Source organism: Rhyacophila brunnea, unplaced genomic scaffold (assembly GCF_057557595.1).
Source record: "Rhyacophila brunnea isolate RB1 unplaced genomic scaffold, BYU_Rbru_1.0 scaffold_1, whole genome shotgun sequence".
Lineage (NCBI taxonomy): Eukaryota > Metazoa > Arthropoda > Insecta > Trichoptera > Rhyacophilidae > Rhyacophila > Rhyacophila brunnea.
The window spans coordinates 43,794,109-43,816,820 of record NW_028232751.1 but is presented as its reverse complement, the minus strand read 5'-3'; the positions used below and the strand labels follow the sequence as shown (position 1 = coordinate 43,816,820).

General features: G+C 33.0%; 1 protein-coding gene across 1 annotated transcript in view; it reads right to left on the bottom strand.

Annotated features, from left to right (window-relative positions):
* Positions 1-22,366, bottom strand: part of LOC147079812 (sodium-coupled monocarboxylate transporter 1) — a 41,804-nt gene extending 19,438 nt beyond the window's left edge. Inside the window, exons 1-2 of the mRNA XM_085944500.1 lie at positions 21,974-22,366; positions 18,310-18,769 (exon numbers count right to left, since the gene is read on the bottom strand). Coding sequence (XP_085800626.1) covers positions 18,310-18,689 — 380 coding nt within the window. The 5' untranslated portion in view covers positions 18,690-18,769; positions 21,974-22,366. The remainder of the gene's footprint in view (positions 1-18,309; positions 18,770-21,973) is intronic.
* Between the last annotated feature and the right edge of the window lie 346 nt (positions 22,367-22,712).

Here is a 22,712-nt window from a genome sequence, read left to right as displayed (position 1 = left end):
CATAAAACCTGTGGATGTCAAAAAGAGGTAAATTATTATCCCTTAGTGGGGTAAAAATAAAAATCTTGGGGCTAATGAAGCAACAAAAATGTAAATAAAATTGGGAAAATATCATGGTTCAAGTCAATAAATGTGTATTGTTTATATGCTCAAAACTTTAGTGTAGTGCTTTAGTGCTTACAACGTGAATCATTTGCAATCCGAGGCATGAATATACCCAACGGGTTCCGAGAAAAAATTGTATCGATTTTGCTCGTGTCGTCATTCTATATTGAGGCGTCTATAAAAAATATCAACAAGAAAATAACAATGTCACCGTGTCAATAAAGCAAACAATTACCAATTTGTTGTTATCATTCGGCGATCTGAAATAAATTGATATTTATTTTATAAGTGTTCTTCGATGATCGACAGATTCGGAAACATTTTAATGGTAGTGGCCAATTTCGAGTGATCTCGAAATGAAATCGCCACCTACCCACTTTAAACGATCAATGTCATTGAAGAACCTAATCAAGAAAAACCAATTATTTACGTTGACTCTATAATACCAATTATGGTGTACCCACAACACTGCCCGTTGAATTATTTTAACCCGGAGACTTCTTCGACACTGTGGAATTTCTTCGGGCTTTGCAAAGCCATTTTGCGCAGTTATTAAATACCAATAAATAAAAACAAAACGTATTATAAGCAACCGAATATAAAACTAAATATTTTATTATAATAATATAAGAAACCATATATACGTAGTTTAACACGATTTATATTAAGTACATTAACTTAACTTGTTTTTTATCATATTATTATATCAAATTTATAAGGGATATTTTCCGATATACTTACCAAGATATGTTTTTAATAATATTGTAACCATTCTAAATTCAAAACGAGTCAATTGCATACTATACACTTAATTTATAGAAGATTATTCTCTAATATCAGACAAGTGTCATTTTTAAAACGTATTTTTGTTTAAATATATTTCCTCTGTCTACGTATAATAAATTTTGATTCAGTTTTTTTCGCAGCTTGATTGGATCTAAGTATTATGGGTTATCTACCAAAATTGCATGCGGAATGGGCAAGGTAGGTTGGTTCACAAGCTGGTTCAAAGAAATTCAAATGCACTACATCAGCATCGGCAATTACACATATTATCGAAGTGATTATCTAAGTATACTTATTATTGGCTCAGCAAAATAACTTGGGTGCCTTCAGAATTTTTTAACTGTATTTTCTCTGTCGACTAAAAATTGTTATCTAATAATAATAATTATTACAAGATAAAAAGAACTTTTTTATACTTACAACGTTTTTAAATTCTGATGAACCATATAAACTTGACTTGACTAGCTTAAACGGTCAAAATATTTGTACTTGACATGTCATATTGATTTCCATAGTAACGCACGTATATATTAATAATTTAGTTGCTAGGACCCAAGACCCCCTAGCAACCAATAATGGTGTCGAAATAACTTTTCATACAAAACAGAATTAACTGAAAATGAATTCAATTCTACTAAGAGATTGCTAAAAGTATTAAAAAATCCATTGGCATCGTGTTCTGATATATTCTAAAAGTTTCAAATGTCTAGCTAGTCGCGAAGTTAGTTAAAAATCGATTGCAAGATTTGTACCGGACAAAGAACCACCGGACAAATAAGAATTCAAGCTAAGAAAAACGTTGGAAAAATATGTGTGAAGTGGGCAAGGTAAACTTATTTACAAATTCTTTTTCAACAGCTAATTAATACATATACTTATATTATTCCACTTTTATAACTATTAAATTATAATTACTTATTAAAACTAAATTTTGAATTATCTACTACACCATTTTTTTTTCATTGGCAAAATAACAAATCTCATACGATCACATTTGCTGACATTTGCTCGAGTTGTGCCGGGCTTTATAGTTGGTATGTTATTAATGTTATTATATTATTCGCGTTCATGAATAATTGACAATTCCCTATCACCAATAATGTTCTACTTGGTACCTACCATTATATTTTGTTTAATGCAGTATATCTGTGGCTATAATCGGATAGGAAAAACAAAAAGTATATAATTTTCTCGGAAAAATACAAAAATATCTCCAGAGCTTCATAACGATAATAATATGGTTTCCGCAGACTACTTAGGTAATTACAATTACATGCCGTACGTGTTTTACTGGGCGTTCGATAAAAGTATGTGTTAATTAATAAAATTATACTCTTAATTTTTGATTTGCAGGTTGAAAAGAAAATCGATTTATTGTGGACAGCCTAAATATAATATGGAAACATTCCACATATCTTGGTTGACAGCCCTATTGAAAGACTACATAGGTACCTCGTAAGGATAAAATGTTGGATCAAAGATAGGTGTAATTTATTTTAACAGAGAACAATTTTATAGAAACGTGTGCTCCTCGCGAAACCAATCAAATCAATTTAGATCTATTTCGCAATTTGGATCAAGAAATGTGGTCGTGAATCATGATGTCCGTCGTGCCTTTGAAATGAGTATAATATACGGGTACTTCGATCCACGGGTACAAAAATCCAAAAAAATTATATCTCCACACATTAAACACACATAGATGAAAACCAGAGCACTCGATCATAAAAACTCTCTCTCTCTCTCTCTTTATCTTCTTGATCATTTTCTCGCGTCTTCTGAGCGAGCAAGATTTTAAACCCATCACAATTCTCTGCCCCTCCAGGGTGCCAACGCTCTTCCTCTACTTCACCTTCTCTGGATTTTTCTAAGGTGTCGAGTCATCGATACCTTCGAAATGTTGTGGCGCCGAATGCTCCGTGTTTCTTGGACAGAGCACAGGACGAGCCAGTCAATTGTCCAAAGTCTACAGATAAAGAAACGGCTCTCTACTATCTAAGACACATTCTGCAGATTTTTTGATAGATTATTAGGCTCAGACCGGATGGAGAAACTTGTAGTTTTGAGTAGCCTCCGGGGAAGGCGAAGCTGAGGAAGAACGTCGGCGCGCTGAAGCGACCAAGTAAAGGTGCTTATTGTGGCAGCTTTCACTCTGCTCTAAGAGAACCAAAGGATAAGTTTGGTGGAAAGTTTTGGTCGTTCAGAAGATGACGGAATTTCAAGATCGAGAAACAGAGCGACCAAAAAACGGATCATAAAATGAACGAATCCAAAACTGAAATAATGATAATATTTATATCGACGTGGTCAGTGGCTCAATAATGACGCACTTCAAGTAGGTACTGGAAATGGTTGAAAATATGGACTTATTGCATTACAAAAGAAGATTGGGAAGAGAAGCAATAGAGAAGAACAGAAATGTGGTCCAAAATCAAACTGGACCAAAGTTCGTTTGGTCAAAACTCTAGTATTTTCCATTGTTGTTTATGATTTTGAAAATTGGACCATTAAGAAAAAGACATACAAAATATGTATGCATTTGAGGTGTTGTTTGAGGCTCGTCATAAGGAGTCCATGGCCAACAAGGACAGAGGACGAATATCACCGTTCTTGAAAAAATAAACACGAATGACTGGCTATCTAAAATATGTATCCTGATAGTTATGCAGTGCAGCCAGAAGAAAAAATAAAAAAAATGAAAGCATTATCTTCAACGGAAGCATCTGGCATCGACGCGGAATAGGTATAACGACCACACGATCGTCAGACCAAGTCAACGACGATACACCCTCCGTATACCCACATCCAAGTGGAGGGCAGAATTCGAATTCAAATTTATTTAGTTTTTACATGGGTAATACAAATTATAAATTCAAGACATGCACGACATAACATGAGGGGAGGAGACGAAAATATTATAAGTAACACTGGGTACTAATATTGTAAGTAAACCAAATAATTTTGATATCCGGATGCGAATTGTTATTATCTTGGCAACCAGTTGACTCAAAAATGTAGAATGACTAAAAGTAGAACGGACTTTCGTTCAATCCTACTTTCAAGTTGAGCAACTTTGTTGAAATGTGGTTCCCATTTTCATTCAACACACTGTTGAACGACAAAAATTGTCACATGAGAATGTAGCAATATACATAATATGAGCCGACTATAGTCTGACGAGCGACAGGGATTCTTGGAGGCGCCACGCGGTGTCCATATGCTCCAATTAAGGGGCGGATATGGCCAAAGAGGAAAGAAAGAAGGAATCCTTGATAGTGCCTCCCGAGTGAAGGTATCCTTCCGGTATGGATCTGATTGTTGCGTTTTAAAATCTTTCCGTAAAAGTAAAGAAGGACTTACCAATAGTGGTATCCGCACAAAAGGTATGCGGGCTACGGCTATTATTTTTTACCAATGTTGGGGGGGGGGGGTATAGAAGAAGTTCAACGAAAACTTCTGTAGCTGACTCACCATGCCATCAGCGACATATAAATTTCGGTATCACACGTTATCAGTAATTCCGTTACACTAGAATCAATACACTTCACAACTTCCCTTGCTGCAAGGTATATCGTGTCACGTCACTTTTGTCTTCTCATTGGTTTTGAATTAATATGGATCACATGTGCATAATAATTATAGTATTTATCTATTTCATCTTTAGAGCGATAGGTGATAACATTTGTTTAATGAGATGAGGTGAAAAAATGGGTATAGTGGGTTGAGCATCTGGTTTAGTTGTGACGGTCTGAGTTGACCTGATGTGAGTTATGGCCAATATGTATGAGTTTTCTTGTGGATCATGTAAATCTCTTGGTTTGTATATTTTCTGATGGGGGTCTTAATCAGATCTTGTCCTTAACCCATAATTAAATAAATTAAATTAAATAAGGTTGATCGGTGTTAATTTGGATTTATTTTGCATCATATGTATTTGACCGTGTGAAGCCCACTGCAGTTGGCGCATTTAGGTGGGTCGGTTCTGTCAGATGGGGACCTGCACAGCAGACGCATTTCGTCGAGCGTGGCGAACGTTTGCACCGTATCCGAACTTTTGACAACTGTTATACCATCATTCATTCTTCATCTCCGGAGTGTCTCCACTTTGATCTGGATGCGAAGTACTTCTGTCAAGGCAAATTTCTTTTAACGAGTTTTATTCATTCTAGGTTTACCAGAACTAGTGGATTGGGTCTTCTTTTCTCTTCCTTCTGGGCTGTGTAGATACAACATTGATTGATTCACGTTGGGGAACGTAAATCTCAGGTACGGAAGAAACGCAGCGAATCGGTTGACCAGGGCGGTCAGCAGATAGTCGGTGAATCCGGTAACACAGTTATCTTTGGTTATTCAGGCCTTCAGGGTAGTCATAATAGGAAAAATATCAGCAAGAACAGTATTATAAGTCGAATAGAAAGTACTTAAATTTAGTGGAGGTCAGAATCGGAACTGTTTCTGCAGTGAGTGCCAGTGTGCAAATCAGGGTTTTCTCATGTCTTGTTGGACGTCTGTTTGGACATTTCACCGACGAATGCCTCGTATGCTCACTCAATGTTGTAAAATTCTAACTCTGAATTTCAAAACGTGTGGGTAAGTACACCAGTTTTCTTCGTCTTTCAGTTTTTAATTCCATTATTTTCCAATCTTGTAATGGTCTAAATGCGATTATTTACAAAGTAAACCCAGTAATACTATGATATTCCCAGCGCTCGAAATGTAAAAGTATACGAATCGAAGAGCTCGATAATTTTTCTGAAGATATTTACATAGTCATCAAATCGTATGTGTATTTTATAAAAATAAGTGTGTCAGATTTTCTATTCTATGGCCTATCTAGCTCAGACGGTCAACATATTTTTTCCACGAGACGGAGCGATAATTTTACAAATTTCACGAGCCGGAACGGCGCTCCGGTGCGTTCCGTTCCATTCCGAGCCCTGGATATTCCGTCAATAAACAACGTTCTTCTATCATGTTGAGGTATACAGACCTACAAACTTATCTCTATAATGGTTAACAATGCACTACAAACTGCCATAGAACGCCATTTTGAAAATGGCAATCGAATATCAGATTTAGTCGAGTCTTGATTCGGTAGTTTTCGACAGTGGCTCCCCATCCCATTTTTCAGATAAGTTTATAGGTCTGTACTGTCTTTTATTAGATAAGAATAGATTTTGTTAGTGTTAATAAATTACTTTATTAGCGACAAAAGAAGAAACAAAAGAAGGTAGGATTTGAAAAAATGAAACAAAAAAATGTCTCATCCTTTGCTGCAGTGTTGCCAACCGTAGAACTGCCGTGCACACTATGTCAATGCTTTTTATTATGATTAAAAATTAAATATTAGATGTTACGATCATAATAGCGATGTAAGAATTTAAACAGTGAAGTTTAAAATGATACATTATTTTGGTTTGTTGCTAATCGACTTTTTGAACAGTTGAACAAAACTAATAAGTACGTAGGTATTTATGGTATACTTACATATTATATTTACATATCTAAAGAATAATAAACTATGTTTATTATAAGTTAGATTAATAATAAATGTATATATTGTCGGTCAGTAAGTGTTGTAGAAAACGTGATACATGACGTATATTTTGTTTTATTCTTCGACGATTCTATTACCAATTATATTAGTGTCATTTAAAAAGATTTTTTATGAAAATTACGAAAATATGAATTCTAGATTTATCAGACAATACCACAAGAAGTATCGCATTTATCCAATTAAAATAAATTATGTGTTGCGAAATAATTTCGATTTATTATTAATTCGGTTGTATGGCAGATCTTAGACAGTGGCGGAACTATAAATTACCTACAAATGAGGCCCATTTACATATTATTCACAAGTATTTATTAAAAAAAAATGGATGTCTTGTCTTAACACAGCTTGTCGTCGAATTATGTACTGACAGTGATTTAAATGTTTGATATTGCCCCTTCCCCTCGATTAACGTACGATCGCAGATCCAAGATACTCTACCTAACAAAAAGAAACAAATTATCACTAAAATAAATTTGGTCAAGTAATTAGTATTTACATAATAATATAGTCTTTCAGAAAATATGTAATATTGTTGCAGTAACCGTTTGCAGAGAACGTATTGCTAATGTGACACTTTTCTACCTAATAATGATTATTCTGATTGAATTATGTTATAGTTATAATCCAATATAATGCTTTAATATTAAGGCTTTAAACCGGAACCGAACCGGAAAAAATATTGGTTTTTTCGGTTCGGTACATGTTCAAACACGCGCGTTAACATGATCTTACTCCACTTCTGTTGTTTTTCAGTTGTCGTGGCGCATCTCGTCATGCGGTGCAGCATAAGCATTGATTTCGGAGCGTGGCGCCGGGCTATACCACTATATAGTACTATATGCACCATAAAATGTTCTAAATTATGGTAGAAAATATTTTTTCAATACAATATTAATTAATTAAAACATACAAACAATTAAAAATGAATCATTTGGAGCTGAACCGAAAACCGAAACGAAAAGAAATAACGGTTCGAAGCCCTGATATAGACGCAACTGCGATGACTGCAAAACGTAGAAAACCTCTGAAAGGTAAATTAGCACTTGCACTCATGACCGAACACGAGCAGGGAAAAAATCATGGTAACCATGATGATACATCTACAAATCTATATTCACCAAATGTTCTAATTTCATAAAATCTCATCATCAATCTACAAACCTGCGCCGAGTTTGTTCGGCTCTCGAGGTTTCTCAACATTTTTTTTTTACGAAAAATAGATGTTAACCACTCAACTTGTTAGGTTAATGCCCTCGGTCCAAAAACATAAAAAACATATAAATTTTACAAACTTTCAAACAAAATCAGTTGTGTACAGATCCATTTGAAACTGGTGATTGACCATACGTTTGAATTCAGAATAGATAAATTCTGACATGTATCCTTTTAAAACTTGCCAAATCTTGTGTATTGTAAAATATTCAAAATATTAAAACATAATTATCTCAAAACTACGTTTTTTGAGTTGTTAGTGTTTAATACGGATCATCGAATGTATCTACTTTTAAAATACAGATATATTTAATATTATTATTTATACTTCAATTATAATATTATAATTTAATACATAGTGAGAATTTAAATAAGCACACTTAAATAATGATTTACTGATTATGCATATGTTTAACGAGAATTTTAACGTTCCAACTCGAAGAGAGTTATTTTATTGTTATAAGAAGCCTCATTCAAAAACATTATGTCAAGAGCAAAATGAATTAAAACCATTAAGTAGTACATCGAAACTAATTAAAATTCCTCGTCTACTTTCCGTATACAATCGTAAGGAACGTCTATTTATTTCATTCGACTGTGCGGTGCCCAATTATCCTGGCGCCCAGTTGTCCCATTCCCATTATTTAGATATAATTTATATAGTTATTTTTATCATTAAAATGTTGTTTAAAAAATATCGAATGTTGTAGAAAGATTATGTGCTTACGAGTTACCGTGACCAAACCATATCTCGGTTCGATATAAATAAAAAGAAGTCAAGTTATACACATTAATTACTTTTTTTTTTTAGAAAAATCAATGTTTTATTTAATCGAATTAAAAAAAAATCATCACGTAAACGGTGGGAGTGTTAAAAAACAATTCTATTCCAATATTAACATGTCGGCTAGCTAAAAAAGCAGATGACATTTCTATTATAAAAACAAGAGGTATCTAATATTTGTGATTACCGATCAATTGTGTTATGTTGTAGCAGTTTCCGCGACCGTCCGGTGCTTCGCGTCACCAAGTTAACTACGTCAATTAATGGGAGTCTCCATTAGCCCCATGATGACCAGAGCGGTCCACGTTTCTGAGTACGTCACAACAATACAATCAAGAAAGAGTTGGGAGGAACTGCGTGCTGGACCGGCGATCGCCGACCAATACCAGTTTTCGCGGACCACATTTAGTTGTTACCAGTTAGAACAGACCACACCAATTATTGCGAAATATTATAATACCTACATTTGGTTGTGCGCCTTTGGTCAGAAATATTCCTTTGTCGCATTGTAAAATAAGTATTGATTGGATTAATTAAATAATTATATACATTCATCTCAATGAGCATAATAGTTAAATCCATAATAATATTGATGATTAGTGATTACTGATTACATAGCTGATAAAAAACGTCATTTTATCAGGTTTAGGATAAACGGACTAAAAGTTGTAATGCGCCAAAAACTTAAGTATTTCTAGCTACATATCAATAATGTATGATATTATTACTAGTATTCATTGTCACGGAAAAATATTAACAATTAATTCCAGTGCATCTATTCTATACATAAGACCATGGCCCCCACATCCTGAACCGGACCCCCAGGCTCGAGTTGTCGAGTATCGGTACACAGTTAAAAACTGCATTGTACAATCAAATATTTTAATTATTAATAATAACATAACTAAAAGCGCCGACTATTTTTATTATTAGAGCAAATTTGTGGTCTGTGTTTATCTCACTTATCGGTCGACTCATCACGCCGGGCCCCTAGGCTAGAGCCCTGTCAGCCCCCCCCTTGTGGGGGCCATGCACAAGACTGCTATCGGCGGTTATCAAGGGTAGTTTATCATAATATGTTTGTATTGAGGTATTGTAATTGTTACAATAAATTAGCCATCTAAACAGTCAAAACTGTCTATCTTGCTCTAAAATTTAGCACAGCCAAGAGAGGCAGTGGCGCACCCAAGGGGGGCAAGGGGCCCTGGCACCCCCCAAACTTGAAAATTATTGTAATTTTAATGGATTTGTAATTCTATAGCACACTTTTTAGAAAAATTTCTTAGATTTTAATTTCTAACAAAAACATTTCGAAACACTAATGTCGGGTTTTTTTAGAAACCCAATCCCTAACGGAACTGTCATAAAATTGTGTCCACCCGAATTCCGGAGTGGTGTAGGTCATGGCTGGAGAGGTCTGATAGGGCTCTCGCCTGGGGGCCCGGGCTGTGGGTGGCCCGACGTGTCGGGTTGACCAGATAAGTGGGATAAACACACATCATAAATTAGCTTTAATAGTAAAAAAAAGTCACCTGCGCTATTATACTTCAAGACCATGAACATTTTCAATTATATACTTGTGCAATATATTTTTTGAATATTATGTGTCGATTCTCGACAGCTCCATTATTAAAGTAGATGTATTAAAAATCGCCAATAATTCACTGTATAAGTACTCTTAATTTGAACTAAAACACAATTTGAAAAACGTTAATGTAGTGTTTGACACTGCCTTTAATCTTAGTGGTAGGTAGGGGGGCCGCCAAATATCCTAACCTGAGGGCCCGCTTCAGGATGTGGGGACCATGGTGTAGGTAATCCGAGTGCAATAGACAAAAGACCGATACACGAGAAATTAGGCTGTGAAGAAGAAAAAGAGCCTATGGGACTAATTTACATTCTCCTCCTTGGGTTACCCGCAATATTAAATCCAGAGCGCGCCACTGAAAAGAGGTGCTGTTAAAACATAGCACTTATTGTAACAATTACAATTAATTTTATTTTTATTTAAATGTTGTAATCATAGTAAGTATTCATTCCTTAATTTGCCGCCCCTGAGCAACCCAAGGTCTGCCTATCCCCACGCGACGTCACTGATTAGTCACATATTAATTTGTTTAAATATTGTTTAAGTATACTTTATGGAAATATCCGCACCAATTTATGTATTATGATAAAAATACATTCAAAAATGATTTCTTTTAAACAGCCCAACCCAAAGCAGATGGTTAACAAAAGGTGAATGAAACATTTCGCAGTATTTGAAAGAATAATATGTGCATTCAATAAAACTACACTAACGACACTATTTAAGTACTCGTGCAAATTATAATTAATTAAATCACTTAGTTTATTTATAGTTCTTATACATTGGGAGTACAATTCGGTGTTTCCCAATCTTTTTCGTATCACGGCAGACTTTTCACATTACAAAATAAACGCGGCACACTGTAGAATTCATACGTAACATCTATCATTTATTTGAACTCTCGAATTAACTTATTATAGGTATACTAGTTGACTCGGCAAACGTTGTTCTGCCATATAAATTATTTCTAGTGAATATTTTGGTAAATAAAAAATAACAAATGTATCGTAAGTGTGTGGGGATGGGATCTATGACAGAAAGAGGAATAGACCGCTGTAGACGATGACCGCCGATAAAAACAAAAAAACATCAACCATTCATTTTCTCAATTCAAAATGACTAATGATGTTCATAATGAATGAATTACCTGTGACAGGATCTCGTTGTTTAATGTTTATGCAATATCCGTCTTGTCCCTTCCAGAAAATTAGCGGATATTGTAGAGCGTCGTATGAACGGTGTGTGTCAGCGATGAACTCCAGATTATTGTTTCTTCTTCGAATCACGATTTTTCGCATCGATGTGCGGTCGCCAACCATGATTCCAGCAATGTCAATGCATGCATTGAATCGACGCACGTGCTCTCCAGCTGGTGTTTTATCAGGATTGATGACAATAGCGTGATTGTCACTTTAGAATTCGTGCATGTGTGCTTTGAAGAATTTCAATAATTCATTGTGCCCATTCAACAGGGCGTCCAGTTCGCCGACGATGCGCCTGGAAATAAGCGAATTGAGTCCATTGTAGCCGCAACGTGCATCCACATGATTGATGTCCTCACCGCCCATGAAGTAGATTTGTAAAAAATTATGTGGTTCGTTTGGCATTGGCAGCAATGCGCCTACTTTGTGGTATACTTGGCCTTTGATTTTGAACGTAGAATGGAATTGTTGACCATTTGCCGCAGTATTGTGAACTATTTCTGTTGCTCCGAACGAAGTCATTTGGAAGCATGAATTGAATGTGCGAATGGACTTCAGGAACAGGTTTGAATCTGGAACCGTGCCGATGAGCAAGCCGTTCAATGGTTCTGGTGGTATCTCAATTTCTGGTAGTTGCACTTTTCCTGATGCGAAACACATCCCGGCTGACTCATGTTTGAATTTGAGCGCATGACAATGGGGACAATCTTTGTCCATAGCACCAATCAGCACTTTCGGATGAGCGGAATATTCAATATCTGGCTCGTACTCGAATGCGAGACGAAGAAACGAAGCGGATGTAAATGTTTGATGTACTTGTTGGCGTTGTCGGTCATTTGCTCTGCGTGTGTTAACTACGAACCAGCGCGCTTGGCTCCGTTCCAATTGTCGTTGTTGATTTCGTTCAGCTCGTGCCTCTTATGATTGAGATGCACGCAATTGCGACATGCTTACACGCAAGTTTTTGTTCTCTTGTCGGATTTGTTCGTCTGTTCTTTCTGCTCTACTATTTCGCATGTTTGTTGCTTTATTCGTTCGACGGCCTAAATGGCCCCCCTTGCGTCTTGCTGGCATTGTGCACTGTAATACACGCACATAAAAATAGATAAATTAAAATAAATCGTACAAAATTTTCCACGCACTGCGTTGTGATATGCCGAATGAAATGTTAAAATGACGCGACGCTTCTCTTGAATTCTTCTCGGACGTAGCGTCATCTGTCATTCAACAACATAAATAATTTCGAAATACGAACGACGGTTAAATTTGTTCATACAAAAATAATAAAATCGCGATTAAAAAATAGTAGGGTGGGGGTAGGAGGGTTAAAATTTGGGGTTATAGGTATTTTTTGATGCAAAATAATAAAAAAAATACAAAAAAAAAATTGTCAAAAAAATAAAAGAAAAATTTTCTGGATAGAGATACCCTAATCACCTAGCGGTATGAAATATACGTGTTGACCTATTCTCATACCTAACAAATATACATAAAAAAAAATTATAAAAATCGGTTGAGCCATTTCGGAGGAGTTCGACCACAAACATCGTGACACGAGATTTGTATATATATAGAGATATTAATTCTTCTTAAGAACAAAACTTGTATATGTGAATCGTTATTTGAAATAACGATTTCTCAGAATCACCCTTCTGATTTTTATATGATGACAATCGAAAATAAAATATATTAATTGTAATTTGTAAATTAATTGAATTTTCTTTAATAAAAATAATAAAGAATTATTTAACAGTGAAAAGGGAGCCAGAAAACTCTCTGATTTCAGCTGCGAGGGTTTAGCAGTTTATCCATTCTTCAAATTTAGGAACTTTTGTATTCTTTCATATTGAGATATTATAATACGAAAAAAATCCTTATCCAATCTTACAAATTTTGAGTATTGATTTTGCAAAAATAATAATCAACTTCCCCTCAAGTATGCTTAAATAGTGCAAATAATTATTTCCAAGAATTTGAATTCAAACACCCTTTCAAAAAAACGCTATTAGAAATTAATTTATTGTTTCAAAGAATAAGCTTAGATGTTATGTCTACTGACATCAATGACATTATTAATGGACAACGCTCTCAATACAGTAGCTAGCAAGTAAATTCGCATGTATAGGTAGACGTCACGCAATTCCAGTATGCGATATCACGCATCGGGAATTTATAGCAATATGACCTTTATTGTAATGGCGTTAGAGTAGTGTTTCTAATGTCAATGTTCATTTGAGCGAACCTGTTCGAACCGAACCATCCGGCAGACTCAACAAAAAGCATCAGGAATTTATAGCAATATCACCTTTATTGTAATGGCGTTAGAACAGACTATGCCATTCGGCAGACCCGACAATAAAGTGAGTGTCATTTTTTTCCCCAGATGATTCGTCCATATCAATGTCATTGACTGACATATATATTTATATAATATTGTATTCGTTTGGGTCTTACAATTTTCTATAAGTACATAATTTTGATTTCGCATCAAATGTAATGAATCCCTAAAGGTTGAATTGTCGTTTGATATTACTGTGTGATTCGAACTCACATATTTTATATATATATATATATAATATATTCTTTTTCACACCGATTGGGAAGTTCTGATATGGTTGAAGTTCTAGGCAGTGTTTTCAATTTTTGGTAGGCTAAACCATTATAGCATTTTGGAAAAACTTGTGAAACTCTTATCTGGATCACATATTAAGATCCAGAGGAGTACATAATAAAATATACGTGTAGATTAGTAAACAATGACATACATAAGCAAAGTGTCGCCCATAAGCAAACTCAAATTGCCGCGCCTTACTATCTGTATTCAAAATTGTACGTACTTACCTAATTGTATTACCTTCAGTATTTCCATCTTAAACCGATACATGCAAAAAATCTCACCTATAATTTATTTGTCGCCCCCCCCCCCCCCTTAAAATGTACTGCCCATAAATAACTCAAGATCACTGATATATTAGAACCATTCTATAGTGACACTATGGATATGGAAAAATCGATATGGAATTGTATTAATATTATTTGCTACAAGGCAAGTTTAAATCATAGCAAACAAGCAAATAAAACCAATATAACTGCGAATCGCTTTTGTCGTAACCATGGTGCCGCTGTGTTTGTAGAATGATTCCAATATATCTGAACACTTGCAGTAATCAAACAATACTTTGCTGTAACTGTGATTTTAGCGTACATCTTTTTAATTATTTTGTAGGAATAAAACGAATCGTGCATAGTATGTGGCGACGCCATTACTGACAAAGCAATTCCTCAATTTGTATTCCTTTAATCAACCACCGTTGCTACAAAATGTCCTCACCGATGTATAATACCTCTCACCGTATAGGTACTTCAATGATACATTTAACGCGATATCTCTGAACAAGCGGACTTTTCAAAATACTATTACCGTAGCGGAGCCCCTGTCACTACTCGCGGAACCCCGTTTGGGAGTCAGTGGTCTAAGGATTGAACGAATATAAGTGTGCCGAAGACCAAGTTGAGTAAATAGACTTCATAGTTAAAATATGCGATTGTAAACTCTAAATGAATGTTTTAAACCGTTTGTTATTGAGTTTTTATTCTCATTTAATTGATACTGTATGCGTTTAGTTTAGTATTTGAAGGAGGATAAGTCAAGTCAAAACTTTCTAATTATATACGACAGCAATGCAAAATTACAAAATTATGTACACATACACCATATCCATGAGATACTATTATACCCACTACAGTATTGGGAATTAAATGCTTATATTATTTCATGTTTTCACTACATGTTTGAATCCTGTTTCATGCATAAACAATATGTATGTGGTGATGCGATAACTGCTACTAACTAGTTTTTTTTTTCATTTATGTAAGTTATACTCATTCAATCCTCAGGACACCGTATATTATAATATTATAATCTATGGGAATGAGTCATTGATTATGTAGATACTTAATGTCATTGTGGTCAATGGTCAATCATTACAATGGTAGGTATATAGGTACTCTTACAATTGATTTATAAACAATATAATGTTTGGAATGAATAATATTATTATTTAAATATCGGAAGCTGAGCATTTATTATATACAACAATTGTATATGCACGAGTGATAATTTTTTCAACAAATTTTTATATTTTAATTTGCCTGCATGTTTAGAACTGGGTGCAAATGACCATTTACGAGAAACCTCATATTATATATATTATACAACATATAAAATACGAATTACTTTATAAATACATATTTTAAAATATTGTAGGTAATCTACGTATTTATTATTATGTATATGGAAAAAGTAAACGAAGCAATAAGCATATCGTGAAATTAAGATTTGCCAAGAGGTTTGCGCATCGGCTTATAATGTTGTGGGTCCCAGATTCAAATCCTGTGTCTGTCTGGCAAAATACACATTGTTTTCGAAATTTGTGTTTGGAGTCAGAGTATGAACCTAATAGGTTGAGCAAGCGGCTAACATAACGTACAAATAAAAATCTGTCAAACTTCCACTCTGTGGATCCCATCTGATCTAATTAGGATCGGATGTGGTCAAAAGAAGAAATTAAGATAAAATATGATTATTAGGTTTCTATCGGAGTGTTTAAATGCTAAACAGTGGATTCCGTATTTGAATTTTTCTTCAAGTGTTTTACTTCTCTACATTTTGTTTAAGTTTACCCTTACAGAAATAAATGAAAGAAAATATTTCGATGCCTCAATTTCAACTTAACGGTCCACGTGCGCCACGCAGATCAAAATGGAGTTTTATGGTATTTTCAGAGCATAAACGTTTTGTAGATAATGTATTTATATAATTTTGAAGCCTTATTATCCTTTATATTTCTATTGGCATTTCATTCCAGCAAAAGAAATGGCGTATTTCAAAAAAATACTACCTTATTCTTAGGTCAATAATTATTATAAAACATTATTCGTAAGATGTTTTATCACATTTGAATGGTGTAAGACATAGCTTATAATCAGTATCTTTAGAATTATCTTCAAATGTGTTAATTGTGCCCATTTTTTGAATAATAAAATGCTTGTCAAATTTGGGATCACAGAGATTATTTAGTATTTTAGAGATTTAGTATTTTTTTATCGTAAATATTGTACTATATAATGTTAACAATAATTTTACTAATGTTTTTATAAATGCGTTTAAAAATTGATAAATCTAAAAAATCTTAACACCACTGCACATGGATGTACTGAAATATGACTATATTCTAAAACATTAGATTGAAAGATTTAAAAGAATACTATTTTATGTAATAAAAATACTTTATGCATTCATAAAATGTTTAAAATAAATATAAAGGATAATAAGGCTTCAAAATTACATAAATAGATTATCTACAACGTTTAAGGAATGTCCAGGCTTATGCTCTGAATATACGCTCCATTTTGACCCACGTAGTGCATGTGGGTCCTTATTAATAAAGAATTTGGAAGAATAATAACTGTAGATATTATTAACCTAAAAATACTGAGGAATTATGGTGGAAGAAATTATTATATTTATGTGGTCTTATTTTGTTTTTAAAATATATAAAAATACGGGATAGGTACATATTCTTTTTTTACCGCAACTTATTTGATAATAATAATTACAAGATAAAAAGAACTTTTTATAAACAACGTTTTTAAATTTTCTGTTGTATCATATAAACTTGACTTGACTAGCTTAAACAATAAAAAAAAATGTACTTGACATGTCATATGGATTTCCATAGTAACGCACGTATATATTAATAATTTAGTTGCTGGACGAAATAACTTTTCATACAGAACAGGATTAACTGAAAATTAATTCAATTCTACTTAAAGATGGCTAAAAGTATTAAAAATGCATTGGCATCGTGTTCTGATACATTCTAAAAGTTTCAAATGTCTAGCTAGTCGGGAAGTTAGTTAAAAATCGATTGTAAGATTTGTACCGGACAAAGAACCACCAGAAAAATAGGAATACGAGCTAAGAAAAACGTTGTAAAAATGAGAGAAAAAGTCAGTGTTGCAATATTTTCTTAACCTTATCATAGAAAAGGTTACTAAAAATTTAATATACTTAGTATTCCAAAAAACTAATAGTGTTGCACAGTGTCTACTAATTCTATTAAATTGTTGAAGATTCAAAATTGTTGTACAATTTTCATACACATAATAATTACTTGCTTGTTAGGTAGGTATGTATTTTCTTTCTTTACGCAAAAAGTGCTACAAAATTTACTGTTTACTTGAGTTTATGATCCCGCATCGTCATATATAATATCAATATCGTATAGGTACACACAAGAAAAAATAGTGGCGATTTTCAGTGGCGAAGGGTGGAGGTAGGCTGTTAAGATTCGATATAAATAGTGCACACTAAACTTTATCACTCATACTTATTTGTTTTAATTGAATTAAGAATACAATTTGCAGATGGTGTTGGTTAGTTTTTCAAATTCAATTATGCCCTACTTAAACCAAGCCATAATAGTTTAGTTACGCTATGGGCAATCAGTCAGTTTCAGTCATACTTATTTAATTGAATTAAGAATTTATATTATTACATATGGTGTTGATTGTTTTTTTTTAATTCATTAAACCCTGCCAAAACCAAACCATAATCGATAAAAAATATTCTTCTATGTATGAAATACCTAAAATTATGTAAGGTTTAATGGCAAAATTATAGATATTTTATAAATAAAAAACGAATATTTTTGGACTATTATTTAATATATTATCTTGGATTAGGCAGGGTTTAATTGAATTTTAAAAACTAACAAACACTCACACATCACATTGTAGTCTTACTTAAATGGAAACAAATACGTTTGACTAACAAAGTTTAGTATGAACTAATTATCTCAGATATTAACGGCCTACCTCCACCCTTCACTACTGACAGCTAGTATATTAACGTAGATATGCAGTAAGCGAACGCATTTCAGCGATGATTTTGCATTTTACTAATTAATCATATGTATAGGCACGTGCTTGATATCTAATTTGCGGAAGACCTTAAAAATAAATATAGCAAGCTTCAAGAGCCATCAGTAAAATATTAAGCGGATGCGCTCACCTTGCAGCCAAGCTCATTGCCATCGGGAACGTGCCCATGGAGGAACCGCCGAGCAAGAAGTCATCGCTGGTCGTCTGCTTTTCTCCAAAACATCCGTAGAAAATTCCTATGCAGCAAGGAATCACCAGCATCACACCCAACACTGCGTAATCTTGCCATGAGAATATATTCTTCAGTCTATCTCCCGGATCGCATGCTTCGGGATACTCTTCTGTTGAATTTGTACTATCTTTTGCCTCAAAAATCGCTGCGTTATGCTTTTCTTCAGTCTGTTGCGTTATACCTGCCGGATTATCAGCCTTTGCCGGTCCAAATACAACAGTCAATCCAACAATCATACATATTATTTTCAAGCGCGCGTTCCTTTTCAAAGAAATCATCTTAGCTTGTCTTTCTATAATCTATGTACTGTTATGAATATTTAATAAGGGCAGATGGGAAGGTCGATCAGCTGGCGAATCTGTAAAAATCATGCAAATAATTAATTGATAATGCTCATTAATCATTAGTATGCAATGAAGACTTTGGTGAGGCTAGTTATGAAGGCTATTCTTGAAAATAATTCACACAATGAACTCTATCGAAAGCATTCGTCATGTCTCATTTCTATGCACAATTCGTAACTGTAAAAATAATAGATCGTTCCAATTCCTTTGACAGAAATATTCATTCATGAATCCAGACTATTGTTTTATTGAGATGTGATATTGTCTATACGTCTAGCGATTCTGTCATGTCTACTAGTAACTTGTATGTTATATTTTAAATTATAATTATATATATATTAAAAAAAGTCTAGACAATTTCTAAAACAACAGAATAGGTAAAATATGCTATTCTCAAATGCTTAAAAATCTGTTTATAGACAAATTAAATTCTTTGAATTAAAATAAAACACAATATAAATTCCTGCATAAATATTTAATGAAGATCACCGGTTATTTTATATTATGTAACCTTAATTACTACCTACCTACTTATAATAATGCAATTTGTGAGACTAGATAAATTGAATTGTTTCTATATAAGTAAGTTTTTGATTAGTGTTAATGATTTTATTTTTGTCATAATTTGTTTGTATAAACATAATACTTGTGAGACACAAGTCACGAAACACAGTACTTACATTATTTTTGAATCAGTTGTCTTTATTTTCTGGTCTACGTTGAACGAGTGGCTAACATATACGTTTCGTTAAAAAAAATCTATCTTTGTGAAGCAGCCAATATCACCATAGAATACGTAGATAGAGTCAATGGAAAAAAAACAACGCCCTATCAGCAGGGTTACTAACTGTCCAGAATTGAACGAGATCGTCCCGGAATTAATGCCCTTGTCCAGAATCCTGGTTGTACCTCACTTGGGACGCACTATATCCCGATTTTTTAAGAAAAACAAACCAATAAATAGATATTATTTAATTTCGAGGGAAAAGAATCGATCCTCATCCGTAAAAAAAATTGGCCAGGAGACCTGAGAAAAAAACTTTTGGCTTCCAATCTGGATGCAATCCCTTAGATATCAGAATTTTGGAAAAGCCTCACGGAATTGTCTAAAGAAATCATTTTTTCTCTCGCAATGTTTATAATAATATTATGAATTATTTAAAAGAAAAAAAAATGCTAGATTCTAGATATTTTTTTATAAAATCTAGCTTATTTTGTTGCCCTGTTTGGTATTTTTTTTAACGTCAATAATAATTGTTAACTCTAAAGAATATTTATCACAAAATAATAATGCGGATTGGGTTTCACAATTTAATCGGTTCTTTATAATGTGAGTTACCTATGTAGTTTGTTTGAGCTGTAAAGATTACTGCGATGTTTAAATTGCCATAAACATAATCGTTTGTGTAAAATCCACCCATACTGACGAACTTGGGTACATTCAAGAAACTCTAAAAATCCTCGTAAAAATTAATATTAAAACCAAGATAAGAAAACTCGTTAAAATTACTTATGAAATCATAATGCCATGGTAATTAAATAAATAATACCCCGATAGGTAGATGTAGGCCCTAAGCACTAATAGTGAATAAGTAGATACATATTTACTATTTACTAAATGTACACTTTTTATATCATATTAAGGAATTCAGTTTTTATTTCACACCGTTCTAGCTTACTGTAAGGGTTGCTCATAGATTTTCACAAGTATAAGGGTAGTTTTTTTCTCTTTTCTGTATGCATTAACATATTATTTTATCTCAGTTTTTGCCACCCGACATTCTATTCTATCGTATTTACCAAAATCGCATATATTTTGTCGCAATTATCTTCAAACTAGATTAACATGAAATTAAACTCATTTACAACAAGTTAAACTGTGGTTTAAAATTACCATCTTAGTTCTAAAGCCTAAAATATTTAGTTTTTTTTTAAATCCAGGATTTTTGCATAGTTTTTTTAATGTTTAGTGCGTTATCTATGAATAAAAATGAGTAATGCAATTCATTGAACTCATAACCCCCGAATTATAAAGGAGACACTCCAATCCGTATTATTAAAAGTTATTTGTGCTGAAAACGACGTAATAAATAGGTACTCAATTATTGTTTTATAATGCCACATTGATTATTCATTTTTTTTCAATATCGCAGTAAGTACCTACCAATGTAATATGTTTTTAATAAGCTTATGAAATCGTCCGCGCGGATAATAAATTGTCCGGATACGAATTTTTAAATGTATGAACAATTAGTTTTTTTTTTGATTTTCGAAAAAAAAATACAATTCATTTTAGTGCAAGATGGAAAAAAACAATTGCAGTATAATATTCTTTTTTGCTGTATATGTACAATAACATTCGAGTTTACAAAGAAAGTTTGTATAGGCATTACAAAAAATGAAACTAAATATGTAAGTACCTACCTACCTACATCATTAATTTAAAGAATTAACTATACGGAAATGTTTTATCACTAAACAATTTTTCGTTTTTATTGGCTTCAATGCCATAGTTCTAGTTAAATAGTTGTAAATCAATAACCGATTTATTATATTCAGTATGGTTTTTGATTAGAAACAAATTTTCTGATAAATTAAATGATAGACAACTTATTAGATGTACCTACTCCAAAAACGATTTTTTATTTTGACAATGTCCGATCCTAATAAGATAAAATGGGACTCAACTGAGTGGAGGTTTGTATTAACAATGTATAATACTCTGATACAATTTTTAGAGAAAATAGAAAACATATATGTACCAATACGCATTCATAGTTAATTAACTTTTAATAACGAATTATAAACATCTATTTATATATTTTAATGAAATATACAATGCACATTTGTGAAAAAAATATAATTTAAAAAGTGATGAAGGCGGGTACGAAATATTTTTAACACTGTTGATGTAAAATTGTTCAAAAATACAAAAATTATGACAATTTCGTAACTGTATGTTTAAAAAAAATTGGTAGATACTTATTACGTGATATAATTTTTACTTTTAGTTACTCATAAGCTTTTAGTCAAATCAGTCTTTATGAATGTGAACTTTTATATTTACAATTAACACAAATACTTGTATACAATATGAAACTGATCATACCATTGTTGAGATATCATACAAAGTAAGTACATTATAATTGAAACGAATTATATAAATTGAATTAAGTTATTACTACAATGGGCACAAAAATACACACATTAATTCCTACCTGTAAATAATACGTCGATCTTCCCCCTTGCTGTGTTTAAAACAAACTCTTTTTACGATCGCGTCGGTGCTTTTTTTAAATGTTATTTATTTACAAAATATTATTTTAATATATGGAAAAAGTGCGTCTTGCCTGTCAAGACTATTTTTGAAAGATAGGAATGATCGAAATTGAAGTTGCAAAATTTGGCGGTTAGACCTTAGGTATTTCATTCGTAAAATGAAATAAATAATTTAAATTTTATTTATATAGAATATTTTATTAAAATATAATTAATACGCGAATTCAATAGACACCCGCTCTATTTATTTAATTAACAGAAAGTCGTAACGTATAAAAAATATTATGTTTTAACAAAACAATTAACACGAGAAGGCGTGTGTTGACACTTCAAACACTGGTTCCGAAATGATGATTTCTTCGACCGTAATTCATATTTATAAAGAAGCCAAGAAATCATTTAAAGCAATCAATATTGTAGTGGGGGATTTAATAAAAATGCCGATCATCAAATTATTATCTAACTGTCATATTTTTCAAAACGTGGGTAAGTGATATTAAAATTTCCGGATGTATGTATCAAAAATGATTACAATAGCATGTACAACGAAATATTGTATTAATACAATTAGCTTCGTTTTCTTTAAATATCTTCCTATTTCTATCCACACAATTGTATTGCATTTTAGTGAACACCTTCACATTTCGACGATAGTTTGTATAACATCAAGATCTTTCT